The sequence below is a fragment of the Pieris napi genome, chromosome 6 (assembly GCF_905475465.1).
Source record: "Pieris napi chromosome 6, ilPieNapi1.2, whole genome shotgun sequence".
Classification (NCBI taxonomy): domain Eukaryota; kingdom Metazoa; phylum Arthropoda; class Insecta; order Lepidoptera; family Pieridae; genus Pieris; species Pieris napi.
The window spans coordinates 4,646,966-4,664,801 of record NC_062239.1 but is presented as its reverse complement, the minus strand read 5'-3'; the positions used below and the strand labels follow the sequence as shown (position 1 = coordinate 4,664,801).

At 33.7% G+C, this 17,836-nt stretch overlaps 2 protein-coding genes across 3 annotated transcripts in view; one reads left to right on the top strand and one right to left on the bottom strand.

Moving 5' to 3' along the window:
• Positions 1 to 11,322: 11,322 nt before the first annotated feature.
• LOC125050290 (tyrosine--tRNA ligase, cytoplasmic) lies at positions 11,323 to 13,230 on the bottom strand. Its single transcript, XM_047650030.1, has 2 exons — positions 13,055 to 13,230; positions 11,323 to 12,971 (listed from the first exon to the last, which is right to left on the bottom strand). The coding sequence occupies exon 2, from the start codon at positions 12,956 to 12,958 to the stop codon at positions 11,387 to 11,389; it is 1,572 nt and encodes a 523-aa protein (XP_047505986.1). The 5' UTR covers positions 12,959 to 12,971; positions 13,055 to 13,230; the 3' UTR covers positions 11,323 to 11,386.
• Positions 13,231 to 15,613: 2,383 nt separating this feature from the next.
• LOC125050321 (RNA polymerase II elongation factor ELL) overlaps positions 15,614 to 17,836 on the top strand; it is a 35,661-nt gene continuing 33,438 nt past the window's right edge. The window contains exon 1 of one of the 2 annotated variants that reach the window (XM_047650072.1): positions 15,614 to 15,981. In XM_047650072.1, coding sequence (XP_047506028.1) covers positions 15,847 to 15,981 — 135 coding nt within the window. In that variant the 5' untranslated portion in view covers positions 15,614 to 15,846. The remainder of the gene's footprint in view (positions 15,982 to 17,836) is intronic. The other variant, XM_047650073.1, reaches the window with a different exon arrangement.

Sequence of the window (17,836 nt, the reverse complement as noted above, 5' to 3'; positions counted from 1 at the left end):
TGTGTTTTTTTTTATATAATAGGGGGTCAAACGAGCTTGCGGGACGACCAAAAAGGGCAGTCTTCGCAGCCCATAGACACCCATTTTTAGTGGGTGCGTTGCCGGCCTTTGAGGGAGGGGTACACTCGCTTTTTAAACATTAGGAGGTCGTATCTCTGAGGGAAGACCCCCACCGGGAGTATTTGAAAGTTTTTTTACGTAACGTACGTAAAAAGCAGTAACGTTATAAGAAGTGATTAGATTTTTAAAGACACAGAGTTTCTATGTTATGAGGCAGTTCTAAGTTTATAAGTTTTGTAATACTAACATACAACATGACATAACAAATAATTTTATTGCTTTTAATTATAATTTGCAAGCTAGTTTGATAACTAATTGTGCAGTTTTTCTTAATTCATACAAAATATGTACCACTCACAAGGATAATTTGATTTATGTATTCTTTAGTTGTAAAAAATATTATAAATTTAACATAAACGAACATTTAAATCAGTAGCTTAGTAACGCACAGTTTGGCGTGTAGGGGAGAGTTGAAGTATTACGTAACGAATTTTTTTCTATTTGTAAAACGTTACGATGCGGGGCGGGGATTAAATTACGCGTTAGTGTTAATATTATTTTCGACTTTCCAGTACTTTACACTACATAATGGTAACTTTTAGGTATAAAGAGTCACTGGGTGGTCAAGAAGAGTTTTACTATTGGGTACAGAAAAACGTTACGGCACGTTACATGGGGGGAGGGGGGGGGGTGTCCAATAATCTCAAGAATTGCGTTACGTAATACTTGAACGCTCCCTAGGTCCGAAATTCGATTTACGGCTTGTTTATAATAGGTTTGGGTTGGTGAACATAGAAGGCTGAATTATTTAGACTTAATGAAACAATGTCCTCATGTCCTGTTATATCCAAATTTATAAACATGTAGTGCGTAGTTGAAAAATATTATACCCAATTTATTTATTTCAAAATGTCACAAGGGTGATAATAACAAAACATTCCGTGGATGTTTGAGGTTTATAGTACAATTATCAAGAAGGTTTTCAAAGGTTCTGTGCTCAAAGAGGTCTCTGAACTGTGCCTTTGTGATATGTTCTAAAAAAGCTGTAGGTAATAGTCGTATTTATATAACGAATTGTTATTAATGTGTTGGTGCTTTTCGATTAAGTATTTTATTTTATTAGCCAATCTTAGATTAATTAATTAAAATGATACATGTCATAAAGCATGATTTTTACCTTTTCGGTTAAAAATAAGAAGCGGTAGACTACGCAAACTTTTTATACGTAAATTTGACAAAAAATTCAAAGCTTGCGTTGTACCCCTAACCTTATAAAATCTAAATTTACACTGCCACGGCCACCGTCTTCATGTAAAATTGTTGTTACATTATGAATCTATCATCAGATCGTAGCAAATATTTTGACGAATTAAAAAAAAAAAATTCTAACTTTGTTCGAAAAGGCTATAGATAGGTACATCTAGACTAATAAATATATCTGTGGAGGGGACACAGACGGCAAGCCCAGGGGTTGCAATGTCATCAGGACGATTAATTAGTGGAAAATGAACATCACACCGTTCGACATTTTCAATTACAGCTATCCGGAAACGGAACTTGATTACCGCACGGCCGAAGGGATCATTAAATCTAATTAAAAACGAAATATGTTTTTATTTACTTTGCTTGAATAGTGTATGGTTAAAAGGTTTATGTATTTTATATAATCATAGTGGCTTGGAGTAGTGTTAGACTAGTGGGTTCAGCGAGCGACTCATCATGAGGTTGTAGATTCCATCCACGGCTGTGCACCAATTGATATTCTGCCGCGCATGTAACACTGGCTTGTACGGTGAAGAAAAACATCGTGAGGAAACCAACAAATCAAACCCAGAACAGAAGGATGATCATGAGGCCAATACAGGGTTGTAGCGCCAATGAATTATTATTATTAAAGTGGTGTATATAGCTGGATTTTAAGATGGATCTTTACTACTATATGGAAACTTATTTTATCGCAACAAGAGATTTAATTATAGTCGATATTTCAGAATTAATATAGAAATGTATCACAATAATATCAACAGTACACAGTTGTCCGTAGGTACGAAAAAATTTTCATATAACCTATGATACAAAGAGTCTATGCAACAAAAGTTTGAAAGCAGTTTTATTCTTGAATTTTGAAATCTTGTGTTACATACATAGAAAATTATAAATAACACATGTACATTCGTCGTAAACTTCCTTAAAGCTGAAATATATGATATTTCCGAATGGGTAAGGTTACGTTAAACAGTGACATATTGCAAAACTACAAGACTTAAATACTGCCAAAAGATCAAAACTTTGTTGCTCCAATGATAAATCTTGCAGAAAATGTATTGTAACTTCCACAGCAAACTTGGAGCCAAACAATAAAATAACAATTCTGACTGCTCACCAAATATTTCAATGTATGATCATTTGTCTGATTTTCTTTGTAAAATGGTTTTTCTAACATCACTTGCGCTTAAGGTGAAAAAGTCCTGAGGACGAAATCAAGAAGATGAAAGCCCCATATCTTACAGCCCAAAGTGTTGTGTACTTCCGTATTACATACGGGAGTCTTGACTTTGAATTGTGCCAGTGAGCCCAAAACCAGATGACATATGGTCAGGATCAGATGGATTTTTTAATAGGACAGGAGGCAAACGAGCAGACCCTTTGTGTGAGTGTCTACCGCCGCCCATGGACACCTTCAACACCAGGAGGTTTGCAACTGCGTCGCGACCTTTAAGGTAGTGGTACGCTCTTCTCTTGAAGGCTCCTAAGTCGTATCGGTTCGGAAATACCTGGAATGGCAGCTGGTTCCATCAAGTGGTCAAGTTGTGGCAAGAAGATCCTGATCTAATAGGGTTTTTAATTTTTTTTAATACAGTACTGGACCGACCTATGGGCACAATCCCTGATGTAAATGATGGCACACTTGTCCAGGAGATGCCTATTAAATCGCCGCTAAAATGAACCCATATTAAACTAGGACGATGGAAGGTGGCAAGGAGTTCCACTCCTTTGCTGTTTTTATAAGAAAGGACAAACCAAATCGTGCAGTGCGGCACCTGGGGATGTCAACAACAAAGAGGCGAAACTCCAGCGTGCTTCTAGATGAGCGTTGTTTGAAAGGGGATTAAATAAATAAGATCGGGTATTAAAAACAGGAATGTGTCCGCGCGATGCTCTCTTCAGAGTTACAGGACTTGCATACGATTGATGAGTGTTGTAAAATCTTCTTAGACATCTAGGTATATTATTAAGTCGATAATTGGATTTGTTTCAGTCTGGCCGTACATCTGCTACACATTAGTATGTTGATGAGCCAATCACAGCAGTAACGAGGATAAAATGATACATTAGATACGTAATTGAATTAGGGTGTCCAGCGTTGTATTAATAGAACGCTGAAATATTTCAGTTAAACATATGTATGGAATAAAGTTTTCCTGTGTCTGAGCTGTGTAAATTTTTGTAATTTATTGCAAAAATAATCATTTAAAATTTAACGAAAGATGAGAGACGCAAGCTGTTAGTTTGAAAAAAGTGGCGCTACAACCCTGTGTACAAGTCTTAACTTAGCTTTAGATTGTAGTTTAAGTTGATCATGTTTCTTTATAGGCAAGAATCGTCGATTTTGAGTTCTTCACCGATCAGTCTGCATGAAGTATTCGTTTCACAAAGACGTTCTAAAAATTACAATGTGTATCTTCATAATTTCTTCTCTGATTTTAGTGAGAGTATATTAAGAACATAAAAAATAAAAATGTAAACTTAGAAAATATAACATTTTTACTGTCCAATTATGCTTCTTTACAATTTTCATATTTATTCCATTAGAAAATAGGCAATAGTATTATACAAATAATGCATAAAGTAACATTAGTAAGACTTGATGCAATTAATGACCCCCTGAACGCGTGCCCATTATTTATGTCCCAATCCCACAAAATATGGGGATAATATCGGATAACAGCTTCAACGCCCCAACTGGGAATTAGAAATACTAGTTTGCTGTGATAATATTTTGATTTGATTGTCTAGAAAGGTTTTATAACAATCAAAATGAAAAAAAAACAATAGTTTGTAGTTAAAGTAGTGATAGCACTATCAGTGACCGAAACAGCAAGGCTAAAACTATGATATTTTAAAACTTTTGTTCATTACAAAATTATGTACATTAAACCACTAAATAAAATAACGAATATAAAAAAATACAATTATATACGTCTTTAAATTCTAAAATAGCGCCATCTGTGATATACATTCTCAAACAGTGTGGTTATTTAGCAAGATGGATTATACTGCAACTTACATAACGTGGTTTCAATACAGACACATAGATGTCGCTTAATAAAGCTTTTAAAATTAAATACAGAATTTCAGTTTTTTAAATACAAGTGATAATATAACATTATAAGAATCTTGACAGTTTACCATGTACTATTATTAAGTATAGGAAATTAAAAATATCTTATTAAAAACTCAATTATTTCAAACGAGTTTATGTCTATTTCGTGTCCCCATAATCTATTGTAAGGCCATTCATATCGCAAAACAATTACGATACAAAAGAAAACATTTATTGAAGTATTTTCTGGTACATAAATATTGTGAAACTTTTTTCGAAATGTTTTAATGATTTTCTGAAACTAGAAACTATAATAATCAAATAGTTATCCGTTGTTAATACGATACACGAAAGCAAAAAATATTTATATTCAGTTTTGATTTAAAAATAAGATTTGTAAGCTATCTGGCTAGTACTAAAAATAAATTTTAATTAAGTAATGAGATTGCCTGCGAAATTTTCATTTTCTATTCGTGCAAAGTTTTTATATAAAATGCACAGAACTAGGAAACAGGAAGTTCCTGTAAAAGCGAGCGGTATGTAAACATAGCCTTTTCACTGATAGTTCATCTAGATAAGTAGGTGAGGCTTTCATACTGGAGTGAAAAAGTGAGGCTAGTCTAGAAAAACTGGCCAATGGCCGCATAAAATAAACCTTTAATTATTTAGGAACTCTCACAAATGATACAAAGATTTTTTTATTTTATTAAACAATAAGTTCTAGAACCTGACTGGGGCAGCGATAATTCTGTCTCTGATTTGTTAATTTTTTGTAAAAGGTAGTAACAAATTCAATATGTCTACCTACCTACCATGAATACCTACTTTACATAATGACGGCTATAAGGGGTTATCTTTTGATGAAAAATACACTCAACCGAATTCAAACGCCTTGTGCCTTTGGTACACGGTTTTTATTATTATAAAAATATATTTGTAAAACTATGATATATAAACAAGCTTTAATTTATTAGAGCTTTATTAATGAATACAAAATGTGGTTAGTTAACATTTCTTAATATAAGTATTAGTTGTGTAAGTATAAGTTGTAAAAAATTAAGTTAGTTCTAAAAGCCTCCTCCATATTTTCCATTTCTCTTTTTTTTCTCAATGCATTGTTCAGATCTAATTGTTTTGTTCTGGGTAATAGGGATCTTACGTTAAAAGTGCATAATTTTAATTTTTGTGCACGCCACAACAACGTGGAGCGGCTTTTTTTAGTTTTATGATGGTCCTGTTTATCGTTTTTCATATGTAACGTAGGGTGGGTTACCACAAACAAGCTTTAGTATCTTTTAAATCTAAGGTAGTCTCGTAAACAGAAGACAACATTGACATTTCACTTTAGGGACTGTAAAGTTTTTGAAATACCCTGGTAATGTTTTGATTTTTATTCAAAATAGTACTTAAATAAGCATAAAATAAAGTCATTAATATTTATGTTTGGGTATGAAACCATACAGACCTACGACCTCTTTTTAAGAGCTTTTCTGTTGCAAAATCATCTCATAAAACGTTGGCGATTACGTGCTGTTTAAACCGAAGGTGTTAATAAAATTATATTGTATTTTATTACCTTGTTTAGATTATACGTATATTGTTTTGCACACCGCCTTATATTATCATAGTAGCGCCTATATACATAATTTTTGAAAATAAAGTTATAATTATAAATAGCAGCAACTCTACCTGTGAGCTAGTTGTGAACTCGTCTGCGGGTGGTTCCCGAGCAAACCTCTCGAACTTAAAGCTGTTGGAACGGTAAAGTTCGTTGTCCTCCCGCGAGCGCCGACCGCGGCAAAACCGACGAGCGATTGAAGTGTGCCTGCAATATAGCGATTCCAATAAAATCGTTTGACCCTTATAAATAAACGGAGTGCTATGCTTTTGTTTCTTTCCAAATGACATATATATAACTATGAAGTATCCAACTGAGAACTATAAATATATATTTACGCGAGCTTGACTTAATAGATAGGTATTGAATTTGAATAACCTCTCAAACCTACTCAGGGGGTGGGGGGAATGTAATACGAGAGACAAAACGATTGTGCTCTCCGTTCCGTTGTGATTGACCACTGCATCTAGTCATATTATTTGGTCCTTTTGACTAACCACAATGAAACGCAATGTTGTATTACTTTCTCACACCCCTACAGTTTTTCAATTTTATATATTTAAAAAATTGTAGTTAATTATATGATTATCGAGATAGATTGTATTTTTATTTATATTAAAAAATATATTACGGTTTGCGCCACAGAAACCATGTTACTGCTAGACTGCTGCGAGATATGTGGCATACAGGCAGTAAGTATATATCCCGTAAAAAACTTTTGTGAGACCAATAGTATTCTTGTAAAATTTTAACCAAAATGATTATGATTTATTAAAAAAAACATATATTCTATTAGCCTACAGGATTATATATATATGTGGTGCGATAAGTTTTATGAAAATATTCGATTGTGGGACTATTTATGAAAGAGTGAATACATATAATATGTTAAGAACTGAATTCTGTGGATAACTTAATTTACGAATATTAAAAAAAGTTAAATAAATAATATTGACACCAAACAGAATATACATCAAGTAGTCTTTGTCTTTCGATAATTAAAACATTCTTAATTTAAATTTGATTACTCACCTCGAATCACTCGAATGTAAAGGCCATTGAATTCCGAAAATTTTCAACTTTGCAGGAGGGCGCCGCTTTTGTTCTGTGCGAGTATTTGTCTCCTCGACGGGTGGCGTATGATGTCTTCCTCCAGATGAGGCTCTAGTACCACTTCTGCGTCGTCTACGGCGTCTTCTCTCTACGAGAATAAAGTTATCCCCGTTTCTGATAATGTACGACGACCGCAAAGTCGACTTTTCCTCTCCCTGCCTCTGACGTATCAAATCAGCTGTTCGTAGCGTATGGATATTCTGATACTCGGCCTCCGGCGGGGCGGATGACGTCACTTCTGTGCTGGTTCCACTTCCATCCCTTTTCTTGCGGGAGGAATGGAGACCAACTCGACGCCAAACCTTTTCCATGAATCTGTATTTCCTGTCATCCCATTATATTTTCGCCGTCACACCGCACGGCACTGAACACTTCAATAGTTAAACACAATAGTTCTTTACATACTTACAATAGTTCAAGAACACTTGAATGAATGCACTCCTCATGTCTTTATGAATAGAAATAACGTCACAAGCCACTGAATGATCAGACACTCATTGTTCGGGAGTCGCGGTTTTCGCGGACAGCAAGCTACCGATTGCGGATATTGCACAGTAACGTGCAAATCTGGGCGTTAGTAATTAATACCTTATTAAGACGTACTAGGTTAATGGAATGAGGGGAAAGAATAACTTGTTTTTTGACATCACATAAGGTCCCGGCCCTACAGACAGGGTGCGGGTGCAGTGTGCGCATGCGTGGTCCCCCTCGGTTACCTATACTTGAGCCCTCGGCGAAACAAAGTCGAAAATGGCGGATCTTTCACCCCCTTCCCAAGCGGTTATTGAATATCTAATTTTATTCTGCATCTGCTATGCAATAGCACTTAATAAAAAACGTTTCCTTTAGAATCCTGGATACATCATTAGGATTTATTAGCTTCATGTTATTATTATTTAATCCAACTTGACAAATATTAGCACCGATAATTTTTCACGCGACCACATTGTGTCTTTTGAATGACTGGAGGACAACACCGATATATCTCACTGCACTAAGCTGTGAATTTAAATTAAATTTTTAGACTAGAAAACCTGGTGCTTAATAAAACCTGACGATTGTTTCCATGGACTCTTTCGAACTCCATGGTGCGAGACAAATACTGGTTTTTAAAACAAGGCTATTTTACTAGATAAAATCGTCAGCAGAGAATTTACTAGCAGTCTGAAACGCTGAAAATTTTAGGGGAGCGGTAAATTTTTGTCTAATAGAAATAGAAACAAACTTATGTTATAGGTATTTAGAGTGGACTGGAAGTTTCTCTTTATTAAAATTAATTTGAGAACATTTTGTGGCATATCCGTAATTAACAGATCAATTATTATTTATACATATAAAGCAAATAGTATCTTATTGCAAGAAATGTGATCACTCAAATGATAATGCTCCGAATGTCTGCAATGGCAGGCAAATATTCAAAATCCAGCACATACATATTGTGCTGTCCATTCTTTAAATTTTGTGGTAACTGCGGCTGCTAAATCTTGTACGGAAGGTTCTGCTTTTTTCATGATGCTACAGGAAAACGCAAAACTGAAACAGATAGTGATTATGACATGTTGGTAATTTTTTTGTACTTTATAGTACAGGGGGAAATCGGGCAGGAGGCTCATCTGATGTTAAGTAATATCGCCGCCCATGGACGGATGAAGGCTTTAGCTATGTCCAAACTTACCGCCAGCGCCTCTGAACAGTTGGGGAAGTGCCATAAGGCTCGCTTGACTTATGAATGTCCAAGGAGGAAAACTTTGCGGATAGCACACTACTGGAATATAATTTCCGGCATTGAAGTATCGGTGGATATTGTTGGTGGTGAATCCTTTTTGTTGCAAGGTCGAGCTGGATGCGAAGAGACAGCCTAAAATGTAGGCTTTTTACTTCGCGGAATGAGCCAACGAGTCATCTTTCTTGTTCAGTAGTAAAACAATCTCGATTTCGTCGGAAGACCGCCTTGCAAGAGCGTTTTAACCAGGGCTGGCACTGGCCACCGATCGGCATGGAATTAACAGTTCCATACCGCAGGACCACCTCGGGAACAGTCAGCAATGGCATCCGGTCGGAGCACCCAACGAAAAGCAAATAGGCCCCCAAGGGTAGAACGCAAAGAAGATCCGCATGCTCAATATGCTGACCTGTAGTGCGCTGTGGACGGCACAGTGCTCGAATCATGCAATGATCCGACGAACCCAACGACGAAGACTTAGTAGTTCTCCGGATGCCAGGTCTGCAGAAGATCGAACAAAAAAGGTTTATGACCATCCATCTGATATTGGTGTAAGCTTTGGGACCATTTATGTATAGCAAAATCGTGAAAGGATCTCCCCGCATTGTCGGTGGTTTTAGAGCCATCAGCCTAGCCATTCGGCGTGATCGGCGTTAAAATCTGTAGCCGTTTGGATGTGCTGGAGGAGTCGGTCGACATTACGACAGGAGCAACATCCCTGAGCTCGAAGGTTCGATCCCCGGCTGTGCTAAGTGCACGAATGAACCTATCGGTCTATATGCGCATGTAATACGGGGACATCATTAGAAAACTGGCACATCTCAAATCCCAACAGAAGGATGATCTACTTGTCTATGAAACAAAAATGATCAAAGAATCGGATGCAATTGAGGCCAATATCCATATACTTAGTATTGTCTTTGATTAACATAACTTATGTTCATTTGAATAAAACACTATTTTGACCGTGGTCCACGCACGCTGTAAAGCACGCGAAACGTCGGATAAATTTAAAATTATGTTAAATAGTTTTAAATTTATAATAATACATAACTTCAATCCGGTCAAAATAGTGTTTTATTCAAATCCATATACTTATTCTATATGTCGGGCCACTGGATTATTATTATTGTGTTGCCATTGAGTAAGTTTGAAGGCATACCTTACCTCAGCTTATAAGTAGTACACGAAGTTTCTTAGCTCGGAAATACTACAAAGATTATTTCTTGAGTAAAATTTCATCCCCTAGTTCACAATCATACCTCACAATCATCGTCATAATGATGACGATAAAGTACAAATCATAAAATGCAATTTAATTGACAATAAAATGGAAACTATGATTGTAACTTATGTATTATTATTATAATTGAAGAGTTTGCACTAAAAATTGAATAGCCTACTGGCGGCAAGATTCGAGATTTGTTGAGCTATTGTTTTGGTATAGGATGAAGACTACGTATTAATTAAGAACTTCGAGTTTTGTGCGCGACTACGATTTTAGCAATTAATACTTTTTCGTTTAATACATTGCTAATTCCAATAAAAATGCTGTAAATATAACAAGAGACGTCACAATTTAACCAAACCTCAATAATTGTAGGTAGGTATATAAGCTAGCTACAGAACAACGAAATAAAACATCAACTCTGTTTCAATTTCTTTTTAAACGTCGGACACAATCACAAAGGCTTTGAGAGCTTTGAATGAGGAGAAATTACTATGTTTAAAAATCCAACGCTTGCCTTTAATTAAACAGATAAAAGTCCTTGTCTAGCTCTACTGTGCTTCTTCAGTGCACTTAAACGTGTACTTGCATAATGCGGCTTACGTAACGTGACTAACTGAAACCCGAATGTCTGTTAAGTAGGTCTGAGTCGAACCTATAATTTACTATTATACTTATCTATTACATTTCTATAAGAAACTGAAAAAATGGGTTTTTCTAATTAATTATAAAAACAGCCATTTATTTCTAGACAAATTAGATTTGTCTAAATTCTATCGAGAAGTATAAAAAGCTGAAAAAGCTTTTTAAAAAAGTTCTTATGACAAGATGTAATGGAGGGATATATCCCTCTTTTTTGTCTACATAAACGTCTGCATGTCGTAGAGTACCTACTTTAGACTATAATTGGTTGGACGAACCGTTAATATAAACTTTGTAAAATGTAATATATTGATCCTAATTTTTTCTGCTTAGTATATAGTATTTAATTTGGCTTTTATTTCATATCATCCTTTACATATTCTACATGAATATAGTTGTAGAGAAGAACTGCTTACATAGTCCGTCTGTCTGTGACGTCATAAATTGTCAGCAAAGGCTTTTTATAAATTTTTAATGCAAGTTAGAGGCTTTACTTACTTTAACGCAAAAGTCGTTAAATTGTGCAAAATCTAACAGATAACAATCATATTAAACAAACAAATTTTTTATAATTTATTATTGAAACAGACATAAAAATAAATAGAATATGCTTGAAGAAAAAATAATAAATTCAAAATAAATGCATAACAAAATACACTGTTTCCTTATTAAACAAAATTATTTGATAGGGGCATTTTTCATGGATTTAGTAGTAACTGTATTTCCATTCAATTTACTAATAAGCTTATTTCCTTGCCATACAGCGAAAAGGCTGTCATTTGTTTTTAAATCTGGTTGTAATTTCTCCCAAATCTTTTTCTTGGGATTAAGCACTTCATCAGGTTGACCATTTTCATAGCCTTCAACAACAACACGGTCTCCAGGCTTACTGCCTTGAGGTGGTAATAATGGCTCGACTTGTTTAGGATCATCAATAGATGCACACAAGACCATTCCTTTAGATTCCACACCACGCATTTTAGCAGGTTTCAAGTTGCACAAAACTACAACGTCACGGTTTTGCATCTCCTCAATTGGTACAAAATTTACTAATCCTGACACAACTGTTCTTGGTTCTCCCTCATTTAGATCAATTTTCTCCACATAAAGAGCATCTGCATCTGGATGTCTTGAAACTTCAACAATCCTGCCAACTCTAATATCTAATCTGCTAGGTGTAACCTCGTCAGTACTTGCAACATTTCCCTTGACTTTTACTGGGGGTGGGTAAGCTTTTTTAGCCAGTTCTTGCAACTTGGGATCTTTAAATATCTCTTGAATAGGTGCTAAAAGACTATTCATAGCTAATTCAACAGATGCTTTTAAATCACCAGGATGAATGTCTTGGTTGGCAAAAGCTAATTCAAGATCTTCAAATTTTGTGTATTCTACATTGCCACCATGATCTGGTGATCTGCAAATCTTAAAACTTTCTCCTTCCTTCATTAAAGAAAACAATACATGTTTAGTGAAGGAAAGTAGTCCGTTTTCAGCTACATTACCTGGTTCACAGAAAGCTTTTTTAAGCTTCTTCTTAACATTTGCTGGATTATCTAATAAATCTATTTTACTATCTTCTTCAGAAGAAGACATTTTAGCACCAGTTAATCCTGGTACCATGGGATTCATAAAATGAATACGTTTTGCATACCCCAACTGAGGTAGGTACTTTTCTGACATTGTAAAAATTTTTCTTTGATCAACACCTCCGAATTGGGCATCTACTTTTAAATATTCTTCATCTAAAGCTTGTAGACAAGGGTAGAGAAGTCCACTAAGCAATGGATGGTCTACTTGCTTTACAACTTCTGCCCCAGCCTTTTTAGCATCATGTTCAGTAATCACAGATGACATACGGTAAACATCTAATGTATATTCTTTACTGAGCTGATATTCAGTCCCCCTGACAAATTTAAGTTTCTCTAAAGGAACTCCTATAGATGTTAACATTGCTTTAATAGCAGCTTCATAGTATTGGGTACGTAGAACAAGAAGTTCCCATGGAGCTTTCATGTTGTCTAAGTATGCATGTAAGTCGGCAAACAATATTGTGACTTCACAGCCTGCTTTGAGAAAGTCAGCTATTTTTGACATGGGTACAAAGTAAGCCACATGAGGTCTGCCTGTAGTGGCTGTACCCCAGTAAATTTTTAAGTCTCGCTCTTTTAAAATTTCAGTAAGTTTTTCATCACCCAACACCTCTTGCAGGTTTCGGGTAATTAAATGTTTCTTATTTTCCCAATCAGCCATTTCTACGGTAAAACTGGAAATTAATAAAGTAGAGGTTAAACCATGTTTAAAGAAAAGGTGAAGGTGTAAAAGTGAAGTTATAATTTTACGTATTACCTTTTATAACAACTACAACAAGAGGGTTGAATCCGATTTATTTATTTTAATCAAATAAAAACTACTATCTATGAGTATGTTAGGAACTCTCCGATTTTGATTTCATCATAATTTTATAATTTCGTATTCGTGGTGATTGCTAAGTACGACACTTTGACTTTAGAGCTACGGCATGCGATTTGAAGTTTTAAAATTTGACATTGACGGTACAGATACAGTGTAATGTTTTTGGTTATAGCATTCTGACAATTGCAATTATACTTTATGCAGTAGACATAATAATATATAGACAGCTTTAAAAACACTAAATACACACATTAATTTTTATAAAAATGCACGTAGCCTATAACAACGTCACTGGTTTTAGTCATTTGAAATCAGTTGTAGCGTCATGTTTTATTTTATAGCCTTCTTCTATAAATTAACTATTGAACAATATAGTAATTTTTCAATTAGACCGTCTGACAAAGCTCGCTCAAACAAATAAACCAAATTACTAATACAACGCTAAACAACTTCAGCGTTATAAGAAGCAAGCCATTTTTATTATACCTATATGATAAAACTGGAGAGTTTGCCTGCCCGCCTTAATCTCGAAATGTAAATTGTTTGTCTGTTGGTAAGTCCGTTTATCAAAAATTGAAAGACCTAGATAACAGCAATTACCAACAAATAGATGTAGGGCAGCAAATATATAAACATGTTGCAAATATAGGATATTATTTATATGGGATATTTCATATTGAAAGATACCATAACTTGTGATAAACTAAACGTCATACATCATTTTTTGGACAAGTTAAATGTGAAAGTAGTTAATCACAGTTAACTTCGTTTTCAATACATCATGTACACAAAAAGTGTATTTTATTAGTAAGGGCTGTAACCGTGATGAAATATATGATGCACCTTTAATGTATAACGGTTTAAAGTGCCCTGTAAACGATCAAATTTGCTTGACAAACTTGTTTGTCAAACTTCACGTTTTCATCAAACAATAGCTTAGACGATCAAACCAAATATCTATCAAATTTGTTAAATTTCTAGTAGATTCTCCTTTCGTGACGTGACGTCGCCGTGCCGAGCGATTCAGATGACGCATTTTTGGCATTGACTCTAGCACTGTGTATCAAGACAAAAAAAAAAAGACGATGGAGTCGAGAATGGTTGAAATTAAGAGATAAATATACCCACGAGAATTTGCTACGGGAAATATTGCGTACAGAACCTGAAGACTACGCAAACTTCCTGCGCATGGACCATAAAACTTTTGAAGATTTACTGACTATACTCCATACGGTTTTATGTAATAAATAAAATAAAAAGCCTTTTATTTCTTGCTAAAAGATATACAAAATAACATAGGTTTACTAAAAAGAAATAGGTTTACAAAAAATCAGGATAAACAGATATGAAATGCAACATAAATTCTTTGTTAGTAATATTGACACTCATATTGTCACTGAGCGTAGCGTCCTCCTTGATGTCAATATAACGAGTGAGATCTTGTTTCAAACTCGACATCAATCCAGATTTTCATCAAACACGACAAACACGTAGAATGTTTGACAAACGCGTCAAACACAGCAGTACACTATCAAATAATTTGACAAACACGTAAAATTTGACAAACAATTTGATCGTTTACAGGGCACTTAAGAAAATTCCACGGTGACAGATACAAGATTTGTTTTTTTCCATAGATATTATAATGCTATGGTACTGAATTCTATTCACACAAGAAATCATAGAGATTGAATAAAGCTATGATAAAAAACTGTACGGATAAAAATGGAAATTATTATCTGTTAAAGCGATTTAGTTTTTACCACAGAATATTACACTATTATTTTTAATAGCGACAGGCAAACAATTTAAACCATGATATTCAACTACCTATTCATTCATCATTTTTAATGAATTGTTAAACCATTTTTGGTTTTGCTGTTAAAGATGTAAATATGTTAGATTATTATATATATATTATTTATTGTTATGTAATTGAAGAATTCGCATCAGACTGGAACATTTGAATAACGATATCCAAACCCACTTTAATATATTGTAAAGGGGTTGATTATTTTTGTAATCTAGACTTATAGATTAAAATAATGTTTAAAAATCCTTCCACTTTAAAAACGCTTTTCGAGCTTTTAAATTTTTTTTTGTATATAAACAATAAACTATTTTTGGTAAACAATTGCTAAATAAATTATTTCCTGCCTTGCCTTATTTAAAAAAAAATTTTTTTTTTTTGCTTACTTATAAATTATTGTATGAAATGAAAACAAAAGATGTTTTTCGTCAAATCACATTCATCTTTTAATTTCATAATACAATATATTAAGAGACTTACAATGTTAAGAAAACTTTAGTGCTGTTTTGTATTGGAAATATTAAAACCATTACAATTGCCCTGCAATTAACTTAAAAATGTTATTATATTATTAAGTATTATATTTAATATGGATAAAATAAACTATCCATAAACAAAATTTAAAAAATTTGAATCCGAGCGCCATTGTTGCAGTGAATGCTTGAATTTCCTGTCAAAAGCGCCATTGCGCATGACAGTCAGTGCGGCCTTGCAGACTGAGAGCGCTGCCAACAAAGGCCGAGTCGATGGGGTTAAAAAAAAATATTATTTGATCATCTAAAACCCTTTTGTTATTGTAATTATAATTTTAAATAGGTTGTGAATCTGTGATTACGTTAAGAAATGTGTGAATGATATGAATCGTGACGACTAGCAAAGGAGTCAGCTGGTCAAAAGTGCGAATAGTGAATAAGAAATGGCGGCCTTGCCAGCAGGTGTTCAGTATGCGTTATCATCAGAGTCTAGTTATAAAGAAAACAAGGAACTAGTGTTTGTGAAATTAACGGATTCAGCATTAAAAGCTATAGAAGACTTCATTAGAAATAATAGGGTAAGTACCTACGCCATATTGTTAACACCAAAACAGGCCAGCAATGTCAGGCGCCATACTTATATTTCAAGTAATCAAAATGAAACTGCAAATTGTAATGTTTTTGCAAATGAGGTATTTTACAAGTATTCATATTTACGACAAGATAATAGATTTTATAGTGTAGTCTTGCAATAGCTATCTTCTCTACAATGTCACGCCACGTCAACATGAAGAAATTTGCTCTGTTATTTTCTCACATTTACATTTCGTGTCTATATTTAGAGGCTTGTAACTTATTGTCGGATAAATTCAAAACATATAGAGTGGTGTAGATGGTAGATGTCATAAATTTGCATCATTACAATGTTAGAAAGTAACTAGGTATCGTCGTGTCGTGATAAAAACAATTGGCTGATAATTTCTTCACGACAAAAATATTACAGTTAAAATTTCAAATAAATAAAACGTTGATATATAACAGTCAGTACGTTAAGTGCACTAATTTATTTATTTTACAAATTAATTTGGGCTCTCAGTTTGCCTGATCTAACACCTTAATAAACTAATTTAGTACTCAAAAATCCAATAATGATATTAATCACATAAAGTCTTAAAGAAAAACCTAATCTGGGGCCCAAAACGCAAAGTCATTAAATATAGTTAGATTATGTAATTATAATGTTCAGTTTAATTGAATTTTAAAATAAATGTAAATAGAAAAGTGTATATATATATTACATAAAATTTACAAATTTTAATTTATGGACTGAACTTCTGTATTAAGAAAAGCCAGTTTTGTATACTTATGTATTATTTATAAGTGTCATATTAATAATTTCTTTTGAAAAGTGCATTAAATGCATAATTTCTATGAAAAAGTATTTATTTAGAAAAAAAAATATTCTTATATAATAACTGTAGCACAAACTTATTTTAAAGAGCACTGGCTCTCAAAAATTAAAAGAGCCAATTCAAGACATTCATTCTTTATTAAAATATTATCACAATTATATTTAGATTATAAAATAGGTTTTATAACCTACTTATTAGGGAAGTTGTGGTGAAAACCTGAAAGGCTTATTATTAGATTTGATTAGCATCTTGGAAAACAGAAATCTTACTAAAATATATAACAGTATTTTGGTACTCTATACTTTCAGTACTGATAGATGTTAAACAGCCTTCTTAAGGTTTTGAAAGCTATAATAAGCGTCTCTATATTACTCTTTAATACCTGTTAATAGGATATCTGTATTACATAAATAGTTCTAGAAACATAAGTATCAATTTACTCAGCTAAAAATCATCACTACAAATTAAAAGAACAAAATGTCAGCTTAGGTCTTTTTGTGCTGGAAGAGTCTCTTATTTTAGAGGCCAAGACATATTTTGGGTCGTAAGCAAGCAGAATGTGACTTTGTTGTGCAAATTTTAATTTTCGAAGTTAAGCTAAGCTTCATTTTCATTTTACCTTAATACTACAAAATATTTATTAACATTCTATCAAAAAAAAATTTTGTTTGAATCAAATCCACCAATGTGTGTTGTGTGTGCACCAATGGTATTTACTTTCTATGTGCACAATTAAACTTCCTTGTTTGTAGAAAATTAACATCATAAGAAATCAAGTGATTTCTCTGACCCAAAAATTGATAAATGACATATGTCAAGCACAGAAGGGCGAACAAACATAAAGGAATAGATCCCAACTGAGGCTAACATATCTGTGGCACCACTGTTATTATAGTTACAACGATTATAATACATATTTTTTTAACTTGTATTTTTGCATTAAACATATAACATTAATTAATCATTTAAATATTAGTATTTAACAAGAATTGAAAATTGAATAATCTGTGGTTGAAATTGG

Bases quoted from the DNA above. Each gene is read 5' to 3' on its own strand.
- LOC125050290 (XM_047650030.1), bottom strand. From the start codon at position 12,958: ATGGCTGATTGGGAAAATAAGAAACATTTAATTACCCGAAACCTGCAA.